The sequence below is a fragment of the Cebus imitator genome, unplaced genomic scaffold (assembly GCF_001604975.1).
Source record: "Cebus imitator isolate Cc_AM_T3 unplaced genomic scaffold, Cebus_imitator-1.0 Scaffold70, whole genome shotgun sequence".
NCBI lineage: Eukaryota > Metazoa > Chordata > Mammalia > Primates > Cebidae > Cebus > Cebus imitator.
Window position 1 is genome coordinate 3792991 of NW_016107385.1, and position 24177 is coordinate 3817167.

Sequence of the window (24177 nt, forward strand, 5' to 3'; positions counted from 1 at the left end):
TTTGTTCCCCAGGATGGTCTTGAACTCCTAGGTTGAAGTAATCCTCCCACCTTAGCCTCCAAAAGTGTTGGGATTACAGGTGTGAGCCAGCACACCAACTATAATTTTACATAAAATTAGAGATTCACCAAGGGTTGATAACTGCTCTAGTTTAGTGACAGGTAGACAGAGGTTCATCATACTCTTCTCTCTTGTGTTTGAATTTGCGGTAACAATTAGAAAAAAATGTACCTCATTTATAATACAATCAAAATTCCATTTAAATAAATATGCTGTTGAGCACAACAAATACTAAGGGTAACAAAGCTACCTCTATGTGTCAGCATACTATAATAATCCTCTTTAAAAGTAGTTACAATAAATCCTCTACCAGTAAGAGAACAAAAAAATGTAGATGGAAGAAGTAACCTTGTATCTGTCTCCTTTATGACTATGAATCTAGGAGGCTCATGCCAACTGTAGAATGTTTAAATGTGGGGGTGGAGGAATACATTTTAGAATTATTCAAATATGACAGACTGAGAGGGATCAATTTATTTTACATGCCTTACTAAGAGGTAAAGTTAAAAGAGCCCAAGTCTTTGCTCTCCAAAATGTATGCTCTTTTAGCTGCATCAGTAATCATCCTCTTTTTTTTTTTTTTTTTTTTTTAAACAGAGCCTCACTCTGTTGCCCAGGCTGGGGTGCAGTGGCGCAATCTTAGCTCACTGCCGACTCTGCCTCCCGGGTTCAGATGATTCTCCTGCCTCAGCCTCCTGAGAAAGCTGAGCTGGGACTACAGGCATGCGAGCCACCAGGCCCGGCTAATTTTTGTATTTTTAGTACAGATGATATTTCACCATGTTGGCCAGGATGGTCTTGATCTCCTGACCATGTAATTCACCTACCTTGGCCTCCCCAAGTGCTGGGATTACAGGCATGGTCCACCACACCCGGCCCAATAATCATCTTCTTAATCCATTCTCTGATCCCATCTAGGTAATGAACATACACTTAAAAAAAAATATAAAGTTTTCTTGAGCTGTGCCATTTCATAACCCTCTCCACAAGTCCTATAGCTCATTTTGTTCCACAATACAGAAACCCAAGGGGTTTGGTGAAAACTGAGACTTTCCAGTTTTTTACAAAGTATCTAAACTAGCATTGTCTAATAGAAATATAATGTGAGACACACAAGTAACTTTAAATGTTCTATTAGTTTTGCTTTAAAAAATAAAAAACAGGTGAAATTAGTTTTTATTTTACTTAACCCAGTATATCAAAAATGTCATTTTACCATGTAATCAATATTTTTAAATGATTAATTTTTCTGTACTAACTCTTTGAAATCCAGTGTATATTCTGCATTCACAGCGTATCTCAATGCAGATTTAATAATACATAATAGCTACATATGACTAGTGGTTACAGTATAGGACAGCACAGGTCTAGATTCATTAGCCTCTTCTCCAAGAGGACATTCAGTAAGCTTCTGCTTCTAGCCCCAAAATACACCCAGTTCTAAGCAGGCCACTGCTCCTTCTTGCTTTGTCCTCTTTAGATGGGAAGGGAACGGGGACTCCTGTAGTGATAGGGAGTGTCTTTTATTCAGGAAAAAGAAAGGTAGCTGTGGGTCTAACTCAGTTTGTCAAGTTTGTCCAAGCCGCAGAAATCTTTCTGGTTACTGGACAAAGCAACTAAGAATTCCTATACTTTAACCCTAACGTTGAATCAAACTGGTCAGAATGAAATAAATTGTCTGTTAAAGCCAAAACTCAAACTTCAGGAGCCTAGTAATATCAAATTCACTGAGTACTTTGTTATCACTTGTAAATCATAGTAGAGGCAGGACGCAAAGCTTACCAGGCAATATTCAAATACAAAACATTCTAGTTGCATTTTTCTCCAGTTTCTGGGGTTACTGAAGAATTAGCCCTGGCATCGCTTATTACAAACTCATCATATATGCAAACTTAAAAGTTCTAATATCAAATCTGGGCAATATAGTACAGTAAGGTCTCTACAAAAAAATGTAAAAATCAGCCAGGCTTCGTGGTGTGTGCCTGTAGTCCCAGCTACTCCGGAGGCTGAGGGTGGAGGATAGCTTGAGCCAGGAAGGTAGGGGCTGTAGTGAGCTATGATGGCATCACTGCACTCCAGCCTGGGCGACAGACTGAGACCTGGTCTCAAAAAGAAGTATATGTCAGTTCCACTCTCTTCAGTTTCATAAAGTCCGGGACTAGAGACCAATATGTAATCTTCAATACATACCTGCCTTTGAGTGAACCTTCAATGCCAACTAGGAAGGGCGCTTCCAAAACGATGTTATTTGTAACTCCTAAAAAGACAAACACGGGTCAGAACCCAACCTCTTCCGGCCCTGAAATGGAAAAATCTCGGGCCGGGCGCGGTGGCTCATGCCTGTAATCCCAGCACTTTGGGAGGCCGGAGGCAGGCGGATCACGAGGTCAGGAGTTCGAGACCACCTTGGCCAACATGTCGAAACCCCATCTCTACTAAAAATACAAAAATTAGCCGGACGTGGTGGCAGGTGCCTGTAATCCCAGCTATTCAGGTGGCTGAGGCAGGAGAATCGCTTGAACCTGGGAGGCATAAGTTGCAGTGAGCCGAGATCGCGCCACTGCACTCCAGCCTAGCGACCGACCTAGACTCTGCCAAAAAAAAGGAAAATCTCTCCTATAGACAGATTCATCCTCGCCAGAAACATCAGGAGACTCCCCGGTTCTCTGCCCCATCCTCAGGCCACGGACTTATTGTGTTCCAAATTTTCACCCCGTTTTCTTCCCCCGGTGGTTCTCCTCCACCGATGGAGAAATCGGAACAGCCTGTCGGGCTCGCCTCTACCTTTCCCGAATGCCGCAATGCACTCACTGGAGAAGACCACGGCCCCGAGGGACCGCGACAGGTCCCAGGCGAGATGCACCGAATCGGCGAGCACTGCGTGGCACTGTGCACACTGGAACACAGCGCACCGCTCAGGCTGCAGCCAAGACGGTAGCTGCTGGCCGGAGGCCAGCTCCTCAGCCTTCAGCCCCGCGGGGCCGAGCGGCGAGGACCCGTTCACCACCTGAGTATCCCACTCCATGGAAGTCGTAAAAGAAGCTTCGTCAATCGTCCTCTCAGTGCCATCACAAAAGTCAACCTGGGGCGGCGTTGCACGCGGAGAAACACACCGCCGCGACTGAGCCGCCATCTTCCTGCAGCCGGCGCCTCAGTTTCGAATACACGCTAGGCCCCGCCCCAAGCACAGCTCCTGCGCCGTCATTGGACATCGTGGGCAGCGGGCTCTGCTCGGCGCTCGTTACCTGCACACGCCTTACAGGCCCTTCAGGCGCCCGCGCATTCCTGAGATGTGGGAGAAGCGCGCGTCTGATGGGACGGGAAATCAGCCTTTCTATTGGTCAGGGTTAGAAATCCCGCCTTTGAGGCATTTTCAACCAATGGAAGCGCGGCATTCTTCATTTTTAAACTGTATGAAATTTCTGTTTGGAGCCAGGGATTTCAACCGCGCTGCCTGAGTGTTGTGATCCGTCTTCTGCGTATCGCCGGAATTTCGAATCGCGATGGTCGTCCCCTCCCTAGAGGAGCTGGACTCCCTCAAGTACAGCGACCTGCAGAAATTAGCCAAGAGTCTGCGTCTCCGGGCCAACCTGAGGGTACGGCGCTGGCGGTGCAGGCTGCTGGGCGGGCGCGGCGGGAATAGCGGCCTCGGGGAGATGTGGTGCCCAGGGACGGAGCGGGAAGCCAGGGGGCTGAGAGCGCTGTCCCTGCCTCTCGGGCTGTAGATGTAGTTCTCGGTGGTCCCAGTTAGAACTCAGCGAAACGGAAGAAGAACTGTAGTTTTCACCTCATTTTGAGGCTGGCTGCTCTTGGTGTTCATGTGATAAGCCTCAGTTCCGAAAGGGCTGGTTTGTTGTTTTGTTTTTGAAATTACTTTGTACCTCTCAGGGCATTGACGACGAAACGCAGACCCAGAAAGCCCTGTTGTTAATTGTTAGACAGTTAAATACATAATTGGCTTAGCTGCTGGAAAACTCACCAACAGTTAGACTTCAGTGATTTGTAATATTGCCGATAATTTCTTGATGCTTTGTTGGTGGACCTGTCAGAAAAAAAAAAAGCGACTTTTAGGGGACCACCTCCGTGGGTGAATTTTTATAACTCAGCGCTGATCTACTGTAGTCACTTACTTATTGATGACTATTGTGGTAATGGTCTCGTTCAAAACCAGTAAGGTCTTTGACTCCGAGGCTGCAAGATGCTTAGGAAAACTGGCCGGGCGCGGTAGCTTGCACCCGTAATCCCAGCACTTTAGGAGGCCGAGGCAGGCGGATCACCTGAGGTCAAGAGTTGGAGACCAGCCGAGTCATTAAAAAGTTAGCCAGGCGTGGTAGCCCACCCCTGTGATCCCAGCTACTTGGGAGGCTGAGGCTGGAGAATAGCTCGAACCCTGGAGCGGACGTTGCAGTCAGCCGAGATCACGCAACTGCACTCTAGCCTCGGTGACAGAGCCAGACTCTGTTTCTCAAAAAAAAAAAAAGAAAAGGAAGGTTTGGGCATTCGATGTAGGATTGTAGTTTTATATATTTTGTTAACAGTTGAGACTTTCCACTTAATACTGCTGTATACTCTGGAGGTTTGTCTTGCAGGCTATGATACTGACACTGAAGAAATGCCTAAGTCATCACAAACGTTTTTAAATGGTTTAAATAAAATAATTAGAGCCAGGTGCCTGTTGGGGCTGAATGACCAAAGGGTTGTCCTTGGGGATATTTCTGAGCTATAGTGGTTAATGGCTCCTCTATAAATTCCTTAGGCTTTTTTGCTTCCTGGCTGGAATCTTTTATCCAAGGCTGCATCCCTGAACACTTGGCACTTTTATCCATCTTTGTGCAATTGCTTATTTTGACCCTTTGGCCTCAGATCCCCTTCTTTCTCCTTTATCTGCCTGGCTTGTGTGTGTGTGTTTGTGTGTGTGTGTGTGTGTGTGTCTGTCTGTCTGTCTGTCTGCCTGCCTGGCTCATTTTGTGTGTGTGTGTGTATTTTTAGTGCTGAGGTTGGTCTTGAACTCCTGAGCTCAAGTGATCCTCCAGCCATGGCCTCCCAAAGTGCTGAGATTACAGGCATGAGCCACCACACCTGGTCCATATCAAGTATTTACGGGTGAAAAGTCATGATAACTGCAAAATTTGCTGTAAAATACTCGAAAAAGGAGGAAACTAGGAGAAATAAGAATAGCGTAATGTTAATAATTATTGAAACTGGTGATATGGAATTGTACTATTCTCTCCAGTTTTGTAGGTTTGAAATTTTCCGTAATATGTTTTAAATTACTTACTATTGGTACATCCCAAGAGCTCATTAAGGCCGGGCGCGGTGGCTCAAGCCTGTAATCCCCAGCACTTTGGGAGGCCGAGGCGGGTGGATCACAAGGTCAAGAGATCGAGACCATCCTGGTCAACATGGTGAAACCCCGTCTCTACTAAAAATACAAAACATTAGCTGGGCATGGTGGTGCGTGCCTGTAATCCCAGCTACTCAGGAAGCTGAGGCAGGAGAATTGCCAGAACCCAGGAGGCGGAGGTTGCGGTGAGCCGAGATCGCGCCATTGCACTCCAGCCTGGGTAACATGAGTGAAACTCCGTCTTAAAAAAAATAAAAAATAAAAAAAAAAAAAGAGCTCATTAAGTCAATTGCCTTTTGAAATTCTAGTACATAGCAAAAATATTAATAAATTTCTCTGAGAAATTATCAAGATTTGATGAAAATGAAACAATACAATTTAAATAAATTTTACTAGCATGATATTATTAATAATTTTATGACTGGGCATGGTGTCTTCTGCTTATAATGCCAGCATTTGGGAGGCCAAGACAGGTGGATCACCTGAGGTCAGAAGTTCAAGACCAGCCGGGCCAACATGTTGAAACCCTGTCTCTACTAAAAATACAAAAATTAGCTGGGCGTGGTGGTGGGCACCTGTAATCCCAGCTACTCAGGAGGCTGAGGCAGGAGAATTGCTTAAACCAGGGAGGCGGATGCTGCAGTGATGGATGTTCTCACCATTGCACTCCAGCCTGGGCGATAAGAGCAAAACTCCGTCTAAAAATAATAATAATAATAAATTTACAGGAGAGAATATTAGCTCTTTGTTTTGAGAGACTTCTCTTAATGGTAAAGCAAACTGAAGAAACCAGGTATTAATGTTTGTGTGGCCACTGGACCTTTTCTCAATCATGTCCTCACATACTTTCTTGTGAGCTTAAATTACAAATACTGGCACTATTTCCACTTCCTTGTACCTCCCTCTACTCACCTGGCAAAACCCAAGCCTGATTAAACCCAGCTATGTGCTTAATCTTTGCTTATACGTCTGCAGCTAACTCTAGCTGGAGAAAAATACCCAACTTTGTTACTTTGTTGACTGAGCTAATTTTAGATATATGACTGTAAACCTTAAAATGAGAATTTGATCCTCCTTTTTTTTTTTGAGATAAGGTCTCGTTCTGTTGCCCAGGCTGCAGTGGCATAATCAGGGCTCATTGCAGCCTCAATCTACCAGGCTCAAGCCATTCTCCCACCTCAGCCTCCCAAGTAGGTGGGATTATAGGCACGTGCCACCATACCTGGCCCATTTCCTTGTTAGTCATGAACTTTCCTACTTTTGATACTTCTTATCATCTTGACTCAACTTGGCTTCCTTCCCTCCCTTGATGACTTTACCTCATAGATCATGGGAAAATATATGCAGTCAACAGAAAACTACCTCATCCTTCAACCACCAAATCCCGACCTTTTTTTTTGTTTGTTTGTTTTGAGACAGGCTCTTGCTCTGTCAGCCAGGCTGGAGTTCTCTGGAGTGCAATGGTGTGATTAGGGCTCAAGCAATCCTCCCACCTCAGACCCCTGAGTAGCTAGGACTACAGGTATGACCACTATGCCTGGCCAAGTTTTTTTGAATTTTAAGAGATGAGGTCTCACTATGTTGCCAATCTGGTCTCCAACTCCTGAGATTCAGCGATCCTCCTGCCTTGTCCTCCCAACGTGCTGGTATTATAGGCTTGAGCCCGTGGGCTTTGTCCCACCACCAAACCTTCTAGCACTGAAGGTATTTGAGAGGCAGACACCCAGATAGCACAACAGAGTGGATCTAACCTGGGGACCAACAGCCTGAGAGCCTGTGGGGCTTACAGTTCTCCAGGCTGAGGGCCCAGAGCAGACTTTCATCCACGTATTTAGTTGCTCTTAGACAGGTGAGTCTCATTAATACACAGCTGATACCGACCTACCACTAATTACAAACTAACAGGTATTCCCCACAAAGGAACCATGGGGGCAGGGTAAAGTTAAGTTTCTCAACATCTAAAGGCAGCCTTTCCATTTATGCTGAAGATCCTGGGCCCTCCTGCCTCCCTCAGGACTACATTCCCACAATTAGAGCCTCTCTCCTGCATCAGTTTCTCCACTCTGCTAGCTTATTGCCATAAGGCATGCAATAATGTTTTACTATCACCATCTTTAAAAAAAATAAAAAGCCAAAATCTTCTCCTGACCCCATGTCCTCATTCCATCTTCTGCCGGATTTCTCTGTTCTTTTCTACTGGAATTGCTTTTATTAAGGTCACCATCTTACAAAGCTTGTGTTCGTCTTTCCCTCACCTGTGCCTATCAGTGGCATTTGGCAAGATTGAACATTCCTCTCTGATTCAGCCACTTTCTGTTGTAGACTTTGATATTTCACTCTATCCTGCCTTACTAGAACTTCTTTCTAGACTTCTTAGTTGGTTCTTTGCCAGATCTCTAAACGTGGAGTGCCCAGGGCTCTCTCCTTGGCTCTTTTCTCTAACTGTGCTCTATCTCTTGGTGATCTTGTCTACCCCATTCCCCCTCCTGCGAGACAGAGTCTCACTCTGTCACCAGGCTAGAGCGCAATGGCACTATCTTGGCTCACTGCAACCTTCGCCTCCTAGGTTCAAGCAATTCTCATGCTTCAGCCTCCCGAGTGGCTGGGATTATAGGCATGGGCCACTACATCCAACTGATTTTTGTATTTTTAGTAGAGATGGAGTTTCACCATATTGGCTAGGCCGGTCTCCATCTCGTGACCTCGTGATCCACCTGCCTTGGCCTCCAAAGTGCCGAAATTACAGGCATGAGCCACTGTGCACAGCCTTTTTTTTTTTTTAAAGACGCAGTCTTGCTCTGTCACCCAGGCTTGAGTACAGTGGTGTGATCTCAGCTCACTGCAACCTCCACTTCCCGAGTTCAAGTGATTCTCCTGCCTCAGACTCCCAAGTAGCTGGGATTACAGGTACCCGCCACCACACCCGGCTAATTTTTTGGTATTTTTAGTAGAAACAGGGTTTCACCATGTTGACCAGGCTGGTTTCAAACTCCTGATCTCAAGTGATCCACCTGCCTTAGCCTCCCAGAGTGCTGGGATTATAGGCGTGAGTCACCGTGTCCAGACCACTTCCGTAACTTTAAATTTACGCAGAAGCTAATGCCTCCCAAACCCACATCTCCAGTAGGACCTCTCCCCTGAGATGCTGACTGATGTATTTCAGTGTGTTTTCAACAACACAGGCAGTTCCAAGCATCGACAGTGTCTTCCTCTCAGTACATGGTTCAGACCCAGTTTGGATCTCTCTTGATTACTTTCTTCTTCACCCACAGCTGTCTAATCTTGTCAGCACCTTCTCCTAAATAGACCTGAAATCTGACCTCTGGGGACCATCTCTAATGTTGCAAACCTGTGACCACGGCACTGTCATCTCTTGACCACTGCCTCAGTCTCCCTACTGGGCTTCCTGCCTCTACTCTTAACCTCACAATAGTGTTCTCTTGGTAGTCAGAGTGATATTTGAAACTTAGGGAAAAAATTTAAAAAAAATAAGAGAAAGAGCAGGCAAGGTGGCTCATGCCTGTAATCCCAGCACTTTGGGAGGCCTAGATGGTTGGATTGCTTGAGGCCAGGAGTTTGAGATCAGCCTGGCCAAGATGGCAAAACCCTGTCTCTACTAAAAAAAGTATGTATGTATGAATTAGCCAGGCATGGTGGCGTGCGCCTGTAATCCCAGCTACTCGGGAGGATGAGACACGAGAATCCCTTGAACCTGAGAGGAGGAGCTACAGTGAGCCAAGATGACGCCACTGCACTCCAGCCTGGGCAACAGAACACAACTCTGTCTAAAAAAAAAAAGAAGAAAGAAACTTAGAACATGTCTTTTTCTGCTTAGTGCCCTCCAGTGACTTCTCTCACATCTAAAATAAAATCTAAACTCTTTGCAGTGTAATGAGTGTAACAATTTGATCTTGATTTGAAAGGAAATCTTTTTTAAAAGAAAATAGCTAAAATTGGAGACATAAAATTGGAGAGAAATTTCTTTATGGGCTACATAGTAGGTAATATTAGGAAATTACTGCTTTTCCTCAGTATTCAGATGTATTAAAGCTTATGTGGGAAAATTTTTCCTTATTTTTAGGAGATGTGGCTCATATATTTAGTAGTAAAGTCTGGGACGTGTTTTCAAATTCTTTCACAAGAAATATATATTAATATAGAGAAACCAAATATGAGATAATGTAAATGATTGTTGAATCTTGGTGGGAAATATGAGTGTCTATTATACTACTGTGACTTTTCTATAGGCCTGACATTTTTTTCTAATAACATGTTAGGGGAAGAAGAAATTTTTTTTTTTTTTTTTTTTAAGTTTTCTCTTGTCATCCATGCTGGAGTGCAGTGGTGTGATCTTGGCTTACTGCAACCTCTGCCTCCCATGTTCAAGCAGTTCTGCCTTAGCCTCCTGAGTAGCTGGGATTATAGGCACCCACCACCACGCCCAGCTATTTTTGTGTTTTTAGTAGAGACAGGGTTTCCCCATATTGGCCGGGCTGGTCTTGAACTCCTGATCTTGGGTGCTCCACCTGACTCAGCCTCCTAAAGTGCTGGGATTACAGGCCTGAGTCACTACGCCCTACAAAAATTCTTAATTTTGGCTGTGGTCTTTGCCTCTCTACTTGACCCACCCTGTGGTCACCTCTGATCTCCCTGCCTTCCTCCCACCTCAGTGTTCACCATGCTCCTACCGTAAGGGCAGTTTCTGTCCTTCAACTCATGGGTCCATCTCAGGGCTCCTGTTTGTGGTGCTCACCCTGCTTGGAGTGCTTTTGCCTCATTCACATCTTAGTTCAGGCCACCACCTCAGAGTGGCCTTTCCGAACCATCCTAATTCAGGTAGCATCCCCACCCCACCCCAGCTGCCCAGTTTTATTTTTGCTTCATAATACCTCATGTCATATCATTCATTTCTAGCTTTCTTGGGTAACAGACTGTTTCACCACTGCTAGAAGATCCTGGAAGACAGTTACCTTGTCTGTTTAATTCACTACTCTCTAGTGTCTGGAATAGTGCCCAGCACAATAAAAGCTTGTTGGAGGAATGCATGAATGTATGCTGATAACTAACATCTGCACCTCTAGCACAACTCTTGAACACCACCTCATATCGTTCAGCCTCCTCACTCGGCTCTGCCACAGGTGCCTCACTTCATTCATTTTTGTATGTTTGGTGAGATTTTGAAGGTATATTAAGAAGGTGTTAGAAGAATCAAGAACGCCTGAATTCTGACCTGCCAATCACCCCCTTCCCAGAGAAAACCCCAAGGGTGATTCAAGGAACAAGTAGAAAATAAGATACCACTTTATATTACTAGCTGAAATGGTGCCTGATATGTCGATGCAGAGCATTCTGGTATAGTGGATTGGAAGATTTGGCTTAGACTTGCACCACAAGCAAAAGCTTCAGCACAAACCAAATTTCAGCATCTTTGCCGTTCTCTCTACTAGACACATGGGCCATCATAAAGGTGTAAGAAGAATAGAGCCAAACCTGGTGGCTGGGCACACGTTGAGAAGGATGGCTCCGGCCCTCAACTGCACGGCTGGGTGGAAGAGGAAGAAAAGAGAACCCAACCAATAAACTTGACTTTTAAAGCACAGAAAAATGTAACCAACCAAATTAATATTCTTCTTTCAGGAAAGAACAACAAGGGAAGCTTTCCTAGGTTGGGAAGAGAAGCTCGGTGTTCCCTTTCCTTCACAGGGACCTATAACCATCCCCCTGAGACCCTATCACCTTTTGCATTCCTCATCTTAGGGACCGCACCACACTTCGCCAGCTGTCCAAGCCAGAAACCTTGGCCTAACAAAGTTTCCCTCTTCTTCAACTCTCATGTTCACACTGATTTCACTTCCTAAGAAGGTTTTGACTCCATCCAGACTGCCTTAACCCTGCTCTAATTCAGGCCACAGCAATTCTGGTTTCCTACATTAGCCTCCTAGCTGTTTCTTTGTCTTCAGTCTCATCCTCATCAAAATCATCTTGCACACTGTGCAGGTAGAGTAATCATTCTGAGCAATGCAAAACTGGTCACCCACTGCCTTGCTGCGAACTCTTCAGAGACTGCCCTTTTTCTCTGAGAGTAAAGTTCATACTCTTTAAAGGCTTACAAGGCTTGGCAACATGAGGCCCCTGCTCACTTTCCCAGCATTGTCTCCTGCTATCTCCTGCAACAGCTGCATGCTCCAGCCACACTGAACTTCAGTTCTGCAAACTCCACCCTCATTGTTGCCTTGCTGTGCTGTTCCTCTACCTGTTTCTCTACGTTCAGCTCTCCTGTTCATCCTTTAGATCTCAGCAATTAGAGACAGCACATCTTTATCTGAGAACTGCCCTGTGCAGATACTTGCTGAAGTCTACCCTAGCAGTCCCAACTTTAATGGCCACACCTACCTATGTTCCCAAGACAGCCTGAGCCTCATAGCATGGGCATTTACCCCACTGTATTGCAATTGCCTCTTTCCTTGTCTAACTTTTCCACTCAGATGTGAAATTCCTTAGAGCAGAGACCCTCTTCTATCTAAGTAATGGTTCTTGTCCTGTGGTCTGACCAGAGTACATTCCTTGTCTTTCTTGTTTGATTTTTGGCTCTGATTATAAGATCTCTCTTGCAGGCAGACCAGTTGTTAAAAGCTGTGAAAGGCCACATTAATTGTGAGGCAAGAAAAGGAAATGAGAATCTGGTGAGTAATGTTTTTTTATGTTTACCTGTTAGCTAGCAAAACAATCATATGTAGTTAATGGGCAATTAACACACAACTAGTGATGATTTAAGACATGCTGTTGGCCGGGTGTGGTGGCTCATGCCGTTGCACTTCAGCCTGGGTGACAGAGGGAGACCCTGTCTCAAAAAAAAAAAAAAAAGAAAAAGAAGTTTTACAAATAGACAGCCAACAGTCATGAGACATTTGAGGAAAGCTAAAAAGAAAATGGACTGGGCATAGAGGCTTATGCCTATAATCCCAGCATTTTGGGAGGCTAAAGAGGAGGATGACTTCAGCCTAGGAGTTTACAACCAGCTTGGGTAACATAAGGAGACCCTATTTCTGCAAAATTGAAACAATTAGCTTGGTGTGGTGACACATACCTGTGGGCCCAGCTGATTGGGAGGGTAAGGCGGGAGGGTCAGTTGAGCTCAGGAAATAGAGGCTGCAGTGAACTATGAGCAAGCCACTGTAATCCAGCTGGGCAACAGAGCAAGATATTGTCTCTAAAAAAGAAGAAAATAAAAAGATGACCCTAAGGGAAATGAAGATAATACAAAAAATAACTGACAGCTTGCTGTTTTATTCTATTTTTTTGAGACAGAGTCTTGCTCTGTTATCTAGGCTGGAGTGCAGTGGCATGATCTCAGCTGACTGCAACCTCTGCCTTCCAGGTTTAAGTGATTCTCATGCATCATCCTCCTGGACTTACTTTCCCTAGCAAAAATGCAATTATTGCTCCTCTAGAACATTTTACCTTTGTACCAATTTCTTTTTTTTTTTTTTAGATGGAGTTTCGCTCTTGTTGCCCAGGCTGGAGTGCAAGGGCGTGATCTCAGCTCACCGCAACCTCCGCCTCCCGGGTCAAGCGATTCTCCTGCCTCAGTCTCCCGAGTAGCTGGGATTACAGGCACACACCACGATGGCCAGCTAATTTTTTTGTATTTTTAGTAGAGACAGAGTTTCTCCATGTTGGCCAGGCTGGTTTCGAGTTCCTGGCCAACACCTTGGCCTCTGAAAGTGCTGGGATTACAGGTATGAGCCACTGCATCTGGCCAACAGCTTTTTTTTTCCTTTTCTCAAGATGGAGTCTCATCTTGCCATCATCTTTGTAAGAGAATTATACAACTTGAGTCACTCTATTAGTTACTTATATTGTGGGTTTTTTTTTTTTTTTTTTTTTTTGAGCAGAGTTTGCTCTTGTTGCCCAGGCTTGAGTGCAGTGGCATGATCTCAGCTCACTGCAACCCCTGGGTACAAGTAATTCTCCTGCCTCAGTCTCCCGAGTAGCTGGGACTACAGACGCATGCCACCATGCCCAGCTAATTTTTTGTATTTTTAGTAGAGACGAGGTTTCACCATGTTAGCCAGGATGGTCTCAATCTCCTGACTTCGTGATCCGCCTGTCTTGGCCTCCCAAAGTGCTGGGATTACAGGTGTGAGCCACCACACCTGGCCCAGCTTGTTTTTTAAAAAGTATTACAATGACTTACTGATTTATCAACTCTTAAATCTAGGTAGACTAAGCATAGATGATACAATTAAGGTTATATAACAAAGCCAGACATGGTGGCTAACACCTGAAATCCCAACACTTTGGGAGGCTGAGACAGGCAGATTGCTTAAGCCCAGGAGTTTGAGACCAGCCTGGACAACATAGCAAAACTCTGTCTCCACAAGAAATATAAAAATTAGCTGGACGTGGTGGAGTGCCCATGTAGTCCTAGCTCAGCTACTGGGGGGGCTAAGGTGGGAGGATCACTTGAGCCCGGGAAGTCATGGCTGCAGTGAGCCAAGATCATGCCACTGTACTCCATCCTGGGCAATGGGAGTGAGACCCTGTCTCAAAAAAAACAAAAACAGGGCCAATCGTGGTGTCTCATGCCTGTAATCCAAGCACTTTGGAGGCCAAGGCAGGCGGATCACCTGAGGTCGGGGGTTCAAGACCAGCCTGACCAACATGATGAAACAAAACAGAAAGAGACAGAAAAAATAAGATTATGAAACAGACTATAAATGTTTCATAAATGATAATTCACGCCTGTAATCCCAGCGCTTTGAGATGCCAAGGCAAGCAGATCACCTGAGGTCAGGATTTTGAGACCAGCCTGGCCAACATGACAAAACTCTGTCTCTGCAAAAAACTAAAAAAAATCTTCCAAGCATAGTGGTATAAGCCTGTAATCCCAGCTACTTGGGAGGCTGAGGTGGGATAACTGCTTGAAACCCGGGAAGCAGAGGTTGCAGAGAGCTGACATCACGCCACTGAACTCCAGCCTGAGTGACAGAGCCAGACTCCATCCAAAACACAAAAACAAAAAAAATACAAAAATTAGCCAGGTGTAGTGGCATGCACCTGTAGTCCCAGGTACTCAGGAGGCTGAGGCGGGAGAATTGCTTGAACCCAGGAGGTGGAAGTTGCAGTGAGCCAAGATCACCCTATTGCACTCCAGCCTGGGTGGCAAGAGCAAAACTCTGTCTCAAAAGGAAAAAACAGTAAAAGTAATAGAGTGGCAAAAGTGGTGTAATTCTCTTAGGAAGATAAGAGTACAAATAAGCTAAACTTTAGCATGTGATAGGCACTAAAAATCGGAAAATATGAATGAATACCCCATCCTGTCAGCAAATCACTAGAGATATATAAATAACAACCTGAACTTAAGCCTCATGAATAACAAGGTTGGGCAGAGAACCAATTGCTTTTCTTTTTTTGTTTTGAGACACAGTCTCACTTTGTCGCCCAGGCTCGAGTGCAGTGGTGCGATCTGGACTCACTACAACCTCTGCCTCCCGAATAGTTGGGATTACAGACACGTGCCACCATGCCCAGCTAATTTTTTGCATTTTTAGCAGAGACAGGGCTTCACCATATTTGCCAGGCTAGTCTTCAACTCCTGACCACAAGTAATCCTTCCCATCTACCTCCCAAGGTGCTGGGATTATAGATGAGGTACCACACCCGGCCCCAATTGCTTTCATTACAATATTTTCTATGGTATTTGATTTTTTTCAGCCATATGTATGTATTGGTTTATCTTTTTTAATTAGCATTTACTTATAACAAAATGCCTAAACGCCAAAACCAAATCAAGCTTTTCCTTTTTAGTTTCCAGGTAAGATAACATGCTTAAAAAGGACTTCCTTAGCTGGGCAGTGTGGCTCACACCAGTAATCCCAGCACTTCAGGAGGCTAATGTGGGGAACATGATGTCAGGAAATCAAGACCAGCCTGGCTAACACAGTGAAACCCTGTTTGTTTCAAAAAAGTATTCAAAAATAAAATACAAAAAATTAGCCAGGCGTGGTGGCACATGCCTGTAATCCCAGCTACTTGGGACACTGAGGCAGGAGAATCTCTTGAACCCAGGAGATAGAGGTTGCAGTGAGCTGAGGTTGGGCCACAGCACTCCAGTTTGGGCGACAGAGCAAGAATAAATAAATATAAAAAAGAAGGACGTCCTCACATTCATGATAATATATTCATCCATTTCTTTTCTAGTGCTTTTATAGTTCAACTTTTGCATTTAAATCTTTAATTTAAAGGCCAGGCACGGTGGTTTATGCCTGTGATTCTAGCACTTCAGGAGGCTGAGGCAGGCACATCCCTTGAGCCGAGGAGTTCTAGATGACCCCAGGCAACATGGCAAAACCCCATCCTCTACAAAAAAATACAAAATATTAGCCAGGTATGGTGCACACCTATAGTTCCAGCTACTCAGGCAGCTGAAGTGGGAGGATTGCCTGAGCCCAGAAGGTCCACACTCCAATGAGCCCTAATTGTGACACTGCACTCCAGCCTGTGTGACAGAATAAGACCCTGTCTCCAAAAAATATAATAAAATAAACTGATCCCTCCAGATTTCATTTTGGTGTGAAAGAATGAGAATGGATCAAGTTTTCCAGCCATCAAAAAACTCCTGACCTCAGGTGATCCACTTGACATGGTCTCCCAAAGTGCTGGGATTACAGGTATAAGCCACCATGCCTGGCCTGAATAGTCTATAATTCTTGTCTTTGCCAACAATTTAGTGTTAGAGAGTTTTAAAATTTTTCTTTTGCATCTGTAATATGTTTTTTATTCAGTCTAAATGCTTATTCTTTCTGAGCATTATAACTATATACATAGCACATAGCAGATTAATACCTCTCTTTTCAGGATGAAAGTCAAATTTCTGCATCCTCTTATCATGAGACTGAGATACAGATCAGCAGCCAGGAACAAGCCGAGAGAGAGCCAACCGGCCATGTCACCAAAACAAGGAGAAGGCACAAGACTGTCCGTGTGGACCCTGACTCCCAGGTGAATGGATATTTACAAACTGAAAATATACCACCACCTATGCCAAAATTGGCATATTCTTAAGAAGCTTTTTTTTTTTTAAATTCCCATATGATGTCACGTGTTTGTAAGCTTACTGTGTACCGTAAGCTCCATGAAAACCCAGACCCAAAGAAAATCAAAACAAAAATGGAAAAAAAAAAAAACAGACCCAAGTCCAGCTGCTCATTACTGCATCTCAGGGCTTCTCCCTCAGGAAGCACTTTTTAAGTATTAAGTTCACATTAAATATTGGTTGTATAACTATGAACATTCATTAAGGGTTTACTTAAGTGAAGTGTAGTAGATAGGAAGAAAAGAGAAACAAGCATTAAATGTGCTTTTTTTTTTTTTTTTTTTTTTTTTTTTTTTTTTGTTTGAGACAGTCTTGCTCTGGCACCAGGCACCAGGCTGGAGTGCAGTGGCTCGATCTCGGCTCACTGCAACCTCAGTTTCCTAGGTTCAAGCAATTCTCCTACCTTAGCCTCCTGAGTAGCTGGGATTACAGGACGCCCGCCACCATGCCCAGCTAATTTTTGCATTTTTAGTGGACATGGGGTTTCACCATGTTGGCCAGGCTGGTCTCGAGCTCAAGTAATTCGGCCTCCCAAAGTGTTGGGATTACAGGTTACAGGCGTGAGCCACCATGCCCAGCCTTTTTTGTTTGTTCTCTGAGGTGGAGTTTCACTCTCGTTGTCCAGTATGGAGTGCAAAGGCATGATCTCGGCTCACTGTAACCTCTGCCTCCCAGGTTCAAGCGATTCTCCTGCCTTGCCCCCGCCTCCCGAGTAGCTGGGATTACAGGTGCCCACGACTATGCCCAGCTAATTTTTGTATTTTCAGCAGAGACGGGATTTCACCATGTTGCCCAGGCTGGTCTCAAACTCCTGACCTCAGGTGATCCACGCATCTCAAGCTCCCAAAGTTCTGGGATTACGGGCGTGAGCCACCATGCCTGGCCCCAAAACACTGTATTAATTTTCTTTTCTATCTTCATATAGTTATTTGATCAGTAGACTATCTAGGTTTCTTCATTTGTCCTTGCTGAGAGAGCTAATCTTGCCATTTCTATTTTACCTGTTAATGTGCCCTAGTATCTCTTATTCTCAAATGTATATTCTCATGACACTTAATAATTCAGAGAACCAAATCTGCCACCAAAAATCTCATTCTCCTACTTTCTTCCTTTGACCCCTTTTTTTCCTCATTTTGGTACCTATCTTTAGAAGGCAGCAATTCTTATTTATCATCGAAACCTTTTATTTCCTTTTTTAAATTTATAGCAGGATCATTCAGAGATAAAAATAAGTGATCCGACTGAATTCCAGAATCATGAAAAGCAGGAAAGCCAGGATTTCAGTGCTATTGCAAGAGTTTATTCTGCAGTTGAGCACCAAGGAGCTAAGAATGCTGTTTCTTCAGGAAAACGTGGAATAAATGGTATGTCAGGTAACTTTTTTTTNCTTGTTACCCAGGCTGGAGTGCAATGGTGCGATCTCGGCTCAACGCAACCTCCACCTCCTGGGTTCAGGCAATTCTCCTGCCTCAGCCTCCTGAGTAGCTGGGATTACAGGCACACGGCACCATGCCCAGCTAATTTTTTGTATTTTTAGTAGAGACGGGGTTTCACCATGTTGACCAGGATGGTCTCGATGTCAGGTAACTTTCTAAAAACCAGAATTGCTGCCAGGCACAGTGGCTCATACCTGTAATTCCAGCACTTTGAGAGGCCGAGGCAGGCAGATCTCGTGAAGTCAGGAGTTCAAGACCAGCCTGGCCAACATGGTAAAACCTCATGTCTACTAAAAATAAAAAGTAGCAAGGTGTGGTAGCATGTAGTCCCAGCTACTCGGGAGGCTGAGGCAGGAGAATTGCTTGAACCCGGGAGGTGGAAGTTGCAGTGAGCTGAGATTGCACCACTGCACTTCAGTCTGGGTGGCAGTAAGACTCCATGTCAAAAAAATACCCAGAATTGCTAGAAGTAGCCATGTACATTAATTTCTTAGGATTGTCGTGACAAAGTACCACAAACTGGGCGGTTTAGAACAACAGAAATTTACTCTTTCATGGTTCTATAGAGGCTGGAAGTCCAAGATCAATGTGTCAGCAAGGGACCTTGGGTGGAATCCTTCCTTGCCTCTGACTACTTTGCGATGGCTGTTGATGCCTGGTGTCCACAACCAGCCATGAAACCCTGTTTCTACTAAAAATACGAAAAGGCACTGAGGCATGAACCTTTAATCCCAGCTACTCAGGAGGCTGAGGTGGGAGACTTACTGAGGTGGGAGAACAGGTTGCAGCTGTATCATGCGAGTCTCTAGCTCTGACAGTGCATGACATTCTCTATGTCTTCTTAATAGGACACCAGTTATATTGTATTAGGATCCACCCAAATAGGTCAGGCATAGTGGCTCATGCCTGTACTCCCATTACTTTAGGAAGTCAAGGTAGAAGGATTGGTTGTGCCTAGGAGTTCTGGACCAGCCTGGGCAACATGGTAAGAACCTGTCTCTACAAAAAGAAGAATTAGCCAGCCATGATGGTGCACACCTGTGGTCCCAGCTTCTCAGGAGGCTGAGGTGAGAAAGTCACTTGAACCCAGGAGGTTAAGGATGCCATTAGCCATGTTCATACTACTTTATCCCTGCCTGGACACAGCGAGACCGTGTCTCAAAAAATTAAAAGAAGGTCCAAATGACTTCATCTTAACTTTATTGCATCTGAAAAAAAATGCCTATATCTAAATAAGGTCATATGATAGGGATCAGTTGTTGGGACTTCAATATGTCTTTTAGGGACCCACAATTCAATCCATAGCACAATGTTACACAATTTCTTTCCTTTTTTTTTTTTTGAGATGGAGACTTGCTGTGTTGTTGCCCAAGCTGGAGTGCAGTGCGGTAATCCCAGCTCACTGCAATCTCCGCCTCCCTAGTTCAAGGGATTCTCCCACCTCAGCCTTCTGAGTAACTGGGATTATAGGCGCATGCCATTATACCTGGCTAATTTTTGTATTTTTAGTAGAGGTGGGGGTTTCACCATGTTGACCAGGCTGGTCTCGAGCTTCTGACCTCAGGTAGTCTACCTGCCTCACCCTCCCAAAGTGCTGGGATTACAGGTATGAGCCACCGCAGAATTTCTGTGTTGGGCTGGGCTCGGTGGCTCACACCTGTAATCCTAGCACTTTGGGAAGCCAAGGGGGATGGATCACTTAAGGCCAAGAGTTCAAGACCAGCCTGGCCAGTGTGGCAAAACCCTGTTGTTTTATTTATTTATTTATTTTTTGAGATGGAGTCTCACTCTACCACCCATCGCCCAGGCTCGAGTGCAGCGGTACAGTCTCAGCTCACTGCAACCTCCACCTCTCAGGTTCAAACGATTCTTCTGCCCCAGCCTCCTGAGTAGCTGGGACTACAGGCACATGCCAGCACACTCAGCTAATTTTTTATTTTTACTAGAGACGAGGTTTCACCATGTTGGCCAGGCTGGTCTTGAACTCCTAACCTCAGGTGATCCGCCCACCTCAGCCTCCCAAAGTGCTGGGATTATAGACATGAGCCGCAGCACCCAGCTGTGAAACACTGTTTCTACTAAAAATACAAAAATTAGCTGGGCACTGAAGCACACAACTGTAATCCCAGCTACTCAGGAGTCTAAGGCGGGAGAATTGCTTGAACCCGGGAGATGTAGGTTACAGTGAGCCGAGATCATGCCAGAGGTTTAGTAGGCAAAAGAAAGAAAGGAGAATAGCTCTCTCTAGTGAGAGAGAGGGGCTTCTGAAAAGAAAGACCCAATTATTATTATTTGAGACAGAATCTTGGTCTGTTGCCCAGGCTGGAGTTCAGTGGCACAATCTCAGCTTACTGCAGCCTCAGCCTCAGCCTCCCAAGTAGCTGGAACTAAAGGCATACACCACCATGCCTGGCTAATTTTTGTATGTTTAGTAGAGCCGGGGTTTCGCCATGCTGCCCAGGCTGGTCTCGAACTCCTGAGCTCCCTACTTCAGCCTCCCAAAATGCTGAGTTTACCTGTATGAGCCACCACACCTGGCCAACATTTTTGAATACAGGCTAGTTTTTTCTCCTCTGACTTAGTTTGTCTAATATGTCCTCATGTTTAGATTCAGAGTATGGGCTATTGGCAGGAATCCCACAGAGCAATGCTATTGCTTCCTCTGTAAGCACCCTAGGAGGCACAAGTGCTGGTTTTTCCTATGACTAGTAGTGTTAACTTCCACCAGTTTATGGTGGTGTCTGCTAGTAACTTTGTGAAGTTACTGTTCTACCACTTGTAATGAATAAGTACCCTGTGCAGAGTTACTCCACATAAATATCCTTTGGTTTTTTGTTTTGAGACTGAGTCTCAACCTGTCACCCAGGCAGGAGTGTAGTGATGCTATGTTAGCTGTCAGCTCACTGCAACCTTCGCCTCCCAGGCTCAAGTAAGTCTACTGCCTCAGCTTCCCAAGTAGCTGGGATTACAGGTGTGCACCGCCATGCCTAGCTAATTTTTGTATTTTCAGAAGAGACAAGGTTTCTTCATTATTTCTGTATCTTTGGATTTAGGTAACAAAGATTCAAAGATACCTTCAGAAAGAAAGAAATCTCTCTACACAGATGGGTTATCCAAACCTGGAAAAAATAAAAGAACTGCAATGACTACTCCAAGTAAGTTTTGTAGACAAAGGCATAATAAGTAATGGTTGAGCCACTTCAGACTGATGTTGGACTGAAATAGCTAAAAGCATAGATGCTGGAAGCAGTTTATATTCTAGTTCTCTCGTTTTTTAGCTTGAAGATATTAGGGAACTTACTTATCCTCAATAAACCCACTTCCTCAGTGTAAAGTGGAAATACTGTAGTTATACTACAGTACCTGTTTCATCAGATTGATAGATACATAAATTGAGAATACATTTTCCACTGCTGCTTCCCTATCACAGCAAATAGCATGCAGCAGGGATTCAATAAATATCTGATGAATGAATGTACAAAGTACTTGGTACAATCCTGACCTTCTAGTAAGTTTTTCATAAGTCTAAGGGACTCTGTTTTTGGACATGTAATTCTTCTCTATCTTGTATTGTTGAAACATTGCTTGGCACATAGAATGTTGATTGAGTACTGTATATTTATAGTAGTTAGAATGCTGCTCATCATATATTAAAAATTCAGTAAATGTTCATATACTTAATCAGAATAGGATACAGCCGCATTCAGCAATCTGCTGCCTGTTTTGGCCTGTCTTAGATCCTTTGAGCTAAGAATGGCTCTTACATTTTTTAAGGAATTTAAAGGCCGGGAGTGGTAGCTCACGTCTGTAATCCCAGCACTTTGGGAGGCCAAGGTGGGTGGATCACTTGAGGTCAGGAGTTCGAGACCAGCCTGGCCAGCATGGTGAAACCCCATCTCTACTAAAAATCTGAAAGTTAGCTGAGCATTGTGGCAGCACCTGTAATCTCAGCTACTCAGGAGGCAGGAGAAGCGCTTTAACCCAGGAAATGGGAGTTTCAGTGAGCTGAGATCGTAGCACTAAAAAAAAAAAAGAAGAAGAAGAAGAAGAAAAAAAAAGAATTTAAAAACAAGAAGAATATGAAACGGAGACCATACCACCATAAAATACTTTTTTTCTTTTTTTGAGACAGTCTCACTCTGTGACGCAGGCTGCAGTATAGTGGTGCAATTTTGATTCACTTGCAACTTCCACCTCCTGGGTTCAAGCAAATTTTCTGCCTCAGCCTTCCAAGTTAGCTGGGATTACAGGTGCCCACCACCACAGCCCGCTAATTTTTGTATTTTTAGTAGAGATGGTTTCACTGTATTGGCCAGGCTGGTCTGGAACTCCTGACCTCGTGATCCACCCGCCTCCGCCTCCCAGAGTGCTGGGATTATAAGCCGCCATGCTCGGCCCTAAAATAATTTATCTTGCGCTTTATAGAAAAAGTTTGTCAGTCCTTGACATAGAGCATTATAAAATACCAAATTCATGATTAAATAACACTCAGCTAATTGGTAGAAGATAAATCTTTTTTCTTTTTACCTCAATCTCAGCCCAGAGAAGATAAATCTTCTACTCTTATCCTCTGAACTAAACCAAGATGTCAATTTAGTGAAATTAGACAATGCAGAGATGTGAATGTTTGATAATTTATAAGATGAATGTGCTTTTCCCGAGTTTCCAAAAACAAAGTATTTTGAAATTAATGTTTTAGTACATATTATATTGAAGTTGAATGTCAGGGCTGCAAAGAAGAAAATAAGTGTTAACAGAAAAACAGAAAAGATATATAAATGGATTTTGTTTAGCTATTAATTTTTATATTGGGGGAACATTCTAGACTTTAAGAAGCTTCATGAAGCTCATTTTAAGGAAATGGAGTCCATTGAGCAATATATTAAGGGGAAAAAGAAACATTTTGAAGAATACAATTTCATCAGTGAACTGAAGGTATGTAGATAAAATTATGTTCTTAATGGAACTAAACTGATTTTAATTCTGAAATTATAACACCATGGTTACAACTGGCTATGACTCTACCAGTAGATTTGTTTGAGTTTAATACATCTTTATCTAAAACTTGCTTTCCCCTACCCTGATAATTTTCAAAATCCTCCAGATAAAACAGTGAATCCATGGCTGGATGCAGTAGCTCATGCCTATAATTCCCCACTTGGGGAGGTCAAGGTGGCTTCATCACCTGAAGTCAGGAGTTCAAGACCAGCCTGGCCAACATGGTAAAACCCTGTCTCTACTAAAAATACAAAAAAATCAGCTGAGGGTAGTGGTGGACACCTGTAATCCCAGCTACTTGGGAGGCTGAGGCAGAAGAATTGCTTGAACTGGGGAGGTGGAGGTTGCAGTGAGCCAAGATGTCACCATTGCACTCCAGCCTGGGTGACCGAGTGACACTCTGTGTCAAAAAACAAAACAAAACAAAAAACAGTGAATCCTGACTGAGGAACTATTTCCCAAATTGCAATGTCATTCTACTTTCCATATTCAGATGTTCTGCCTATTACTTTCATTGAGGGTGAACCAATTTATGACTGAAGCCATCTTCTTTCTCTTGTCCCTTATGGAAAGGAAAATGGGTGATTAATAGTGGTAAACCTAAAGGATTCCTGTGGTAACAGCTCCTTTGAGGGCTTTCAGTCCAGGTCTTACAGGACTCAAAGCCCTCTTTAGTAGGAGAAGGTGATAAAATCAACTCTGAGGCCGAGTTAGCAGAGTAGTGACATTCTAGCAAGTTGGTGTTATTGGTATCTGGTGTTAAGGGAGTGCCGAATGGGGACAAGAAACACATTTTTACAAATTTACTGATTTACGTATTTTTCTCAAAGACAGGTCTCCCTATGATGCCTAGGCTGTCCTTGAACGCCTAGGCTCAAGTGATCCTCCCACCTTGGCCTCCCAAAGTCCTGGGATTACAGATGTGAGACACCAGATTATATTTATTTCTCTTCCCTGTATTTAATTATTAACCCACGTGTTTATTTTACATAGCTTCCCAATTTCTCATAAAGAATTTAAAGCCTGTTCTCAAAATAATTTAAGTTTATGATATTAAATGTAAAATAGTATGATCAATTTAAAAGGTACAGAAAATCAGCACTGTTAGTAGATGCAGTATTTATTACCATCAGTCATTCAGGTAAGTTTAAGTTTTCTGGCAACTAGGGATAAGAGGAAAACTCACTGGGTGATAAGTTGTAAATAATTTAAGTACTTAAGCTTCCAGGTGAGAAGCTTTT

General features: G+C 44.0%; 2 protein-coding genes across 5 annotated transcripts in view; one reads left to right on the forward strand and one right to left on the reverse strand.

Moving 5' to 3' along the window:
- OIP5 (Opa interacting protein 5) overlaps nt 1–3349 on the reverse strand; it is a 13825-nt gene extending 10476 nt beyond the window's left edge. For 2 of the 4 annotated variants that reach the window (XM_017531000.2, XM_017530998.2), the window contains exons 1-2: nt 2845–3349; nt 2251–2317 (exon numbers count right to left, since the gene is read on the reverse strand). In XM_017531000.2, the coding sequence (XP_017386489.1) occupies nt 2251–2317; nt 2845–3193 (416 nt within the window). In that variant the 5' untranslated portion in view covers nt 3194–3349. The remainder of the gene's footprint in view (nt 1–2250; nt 2318–2844) is intronic. The other 2 variants (XM_017531001.2, XM_017530999.2) reach the window with 2 other exon arrangements.
- Nucleotides 3350–3418: 69 nt separating this feature from the next.
- Nucleotides 3419–24177, forward strand: part of NUSAP1 (nucleolar and spindle associated protein 1) — a 45088-nt gene continuing 24329 nt past the window's right edge. Inside the window, exons 1-6 of the mRNA XM_037739440.1 lie at nt 3419–3656; nt 12019–12087; nt 16265–16408; nt 17710–17866; nt 20992–21093; nt 22764–22873. Coding sequence (XP_037595368.1) covers nt 3564–3656; nt 12019–12087; nt 16265–16408; nt 17710–17866; nt 20992–21093; nt 22764–22873 — 675 coding nt within the window. The 5' untranslated portion in view covers nt 3419–3563. The remainder of the gene's footprint in view (nt 3657–12018; nt 12088–16264; nt 16409–17709; nt 17867–20991; nt 21094–22763; nt 22874–24177) is intronic.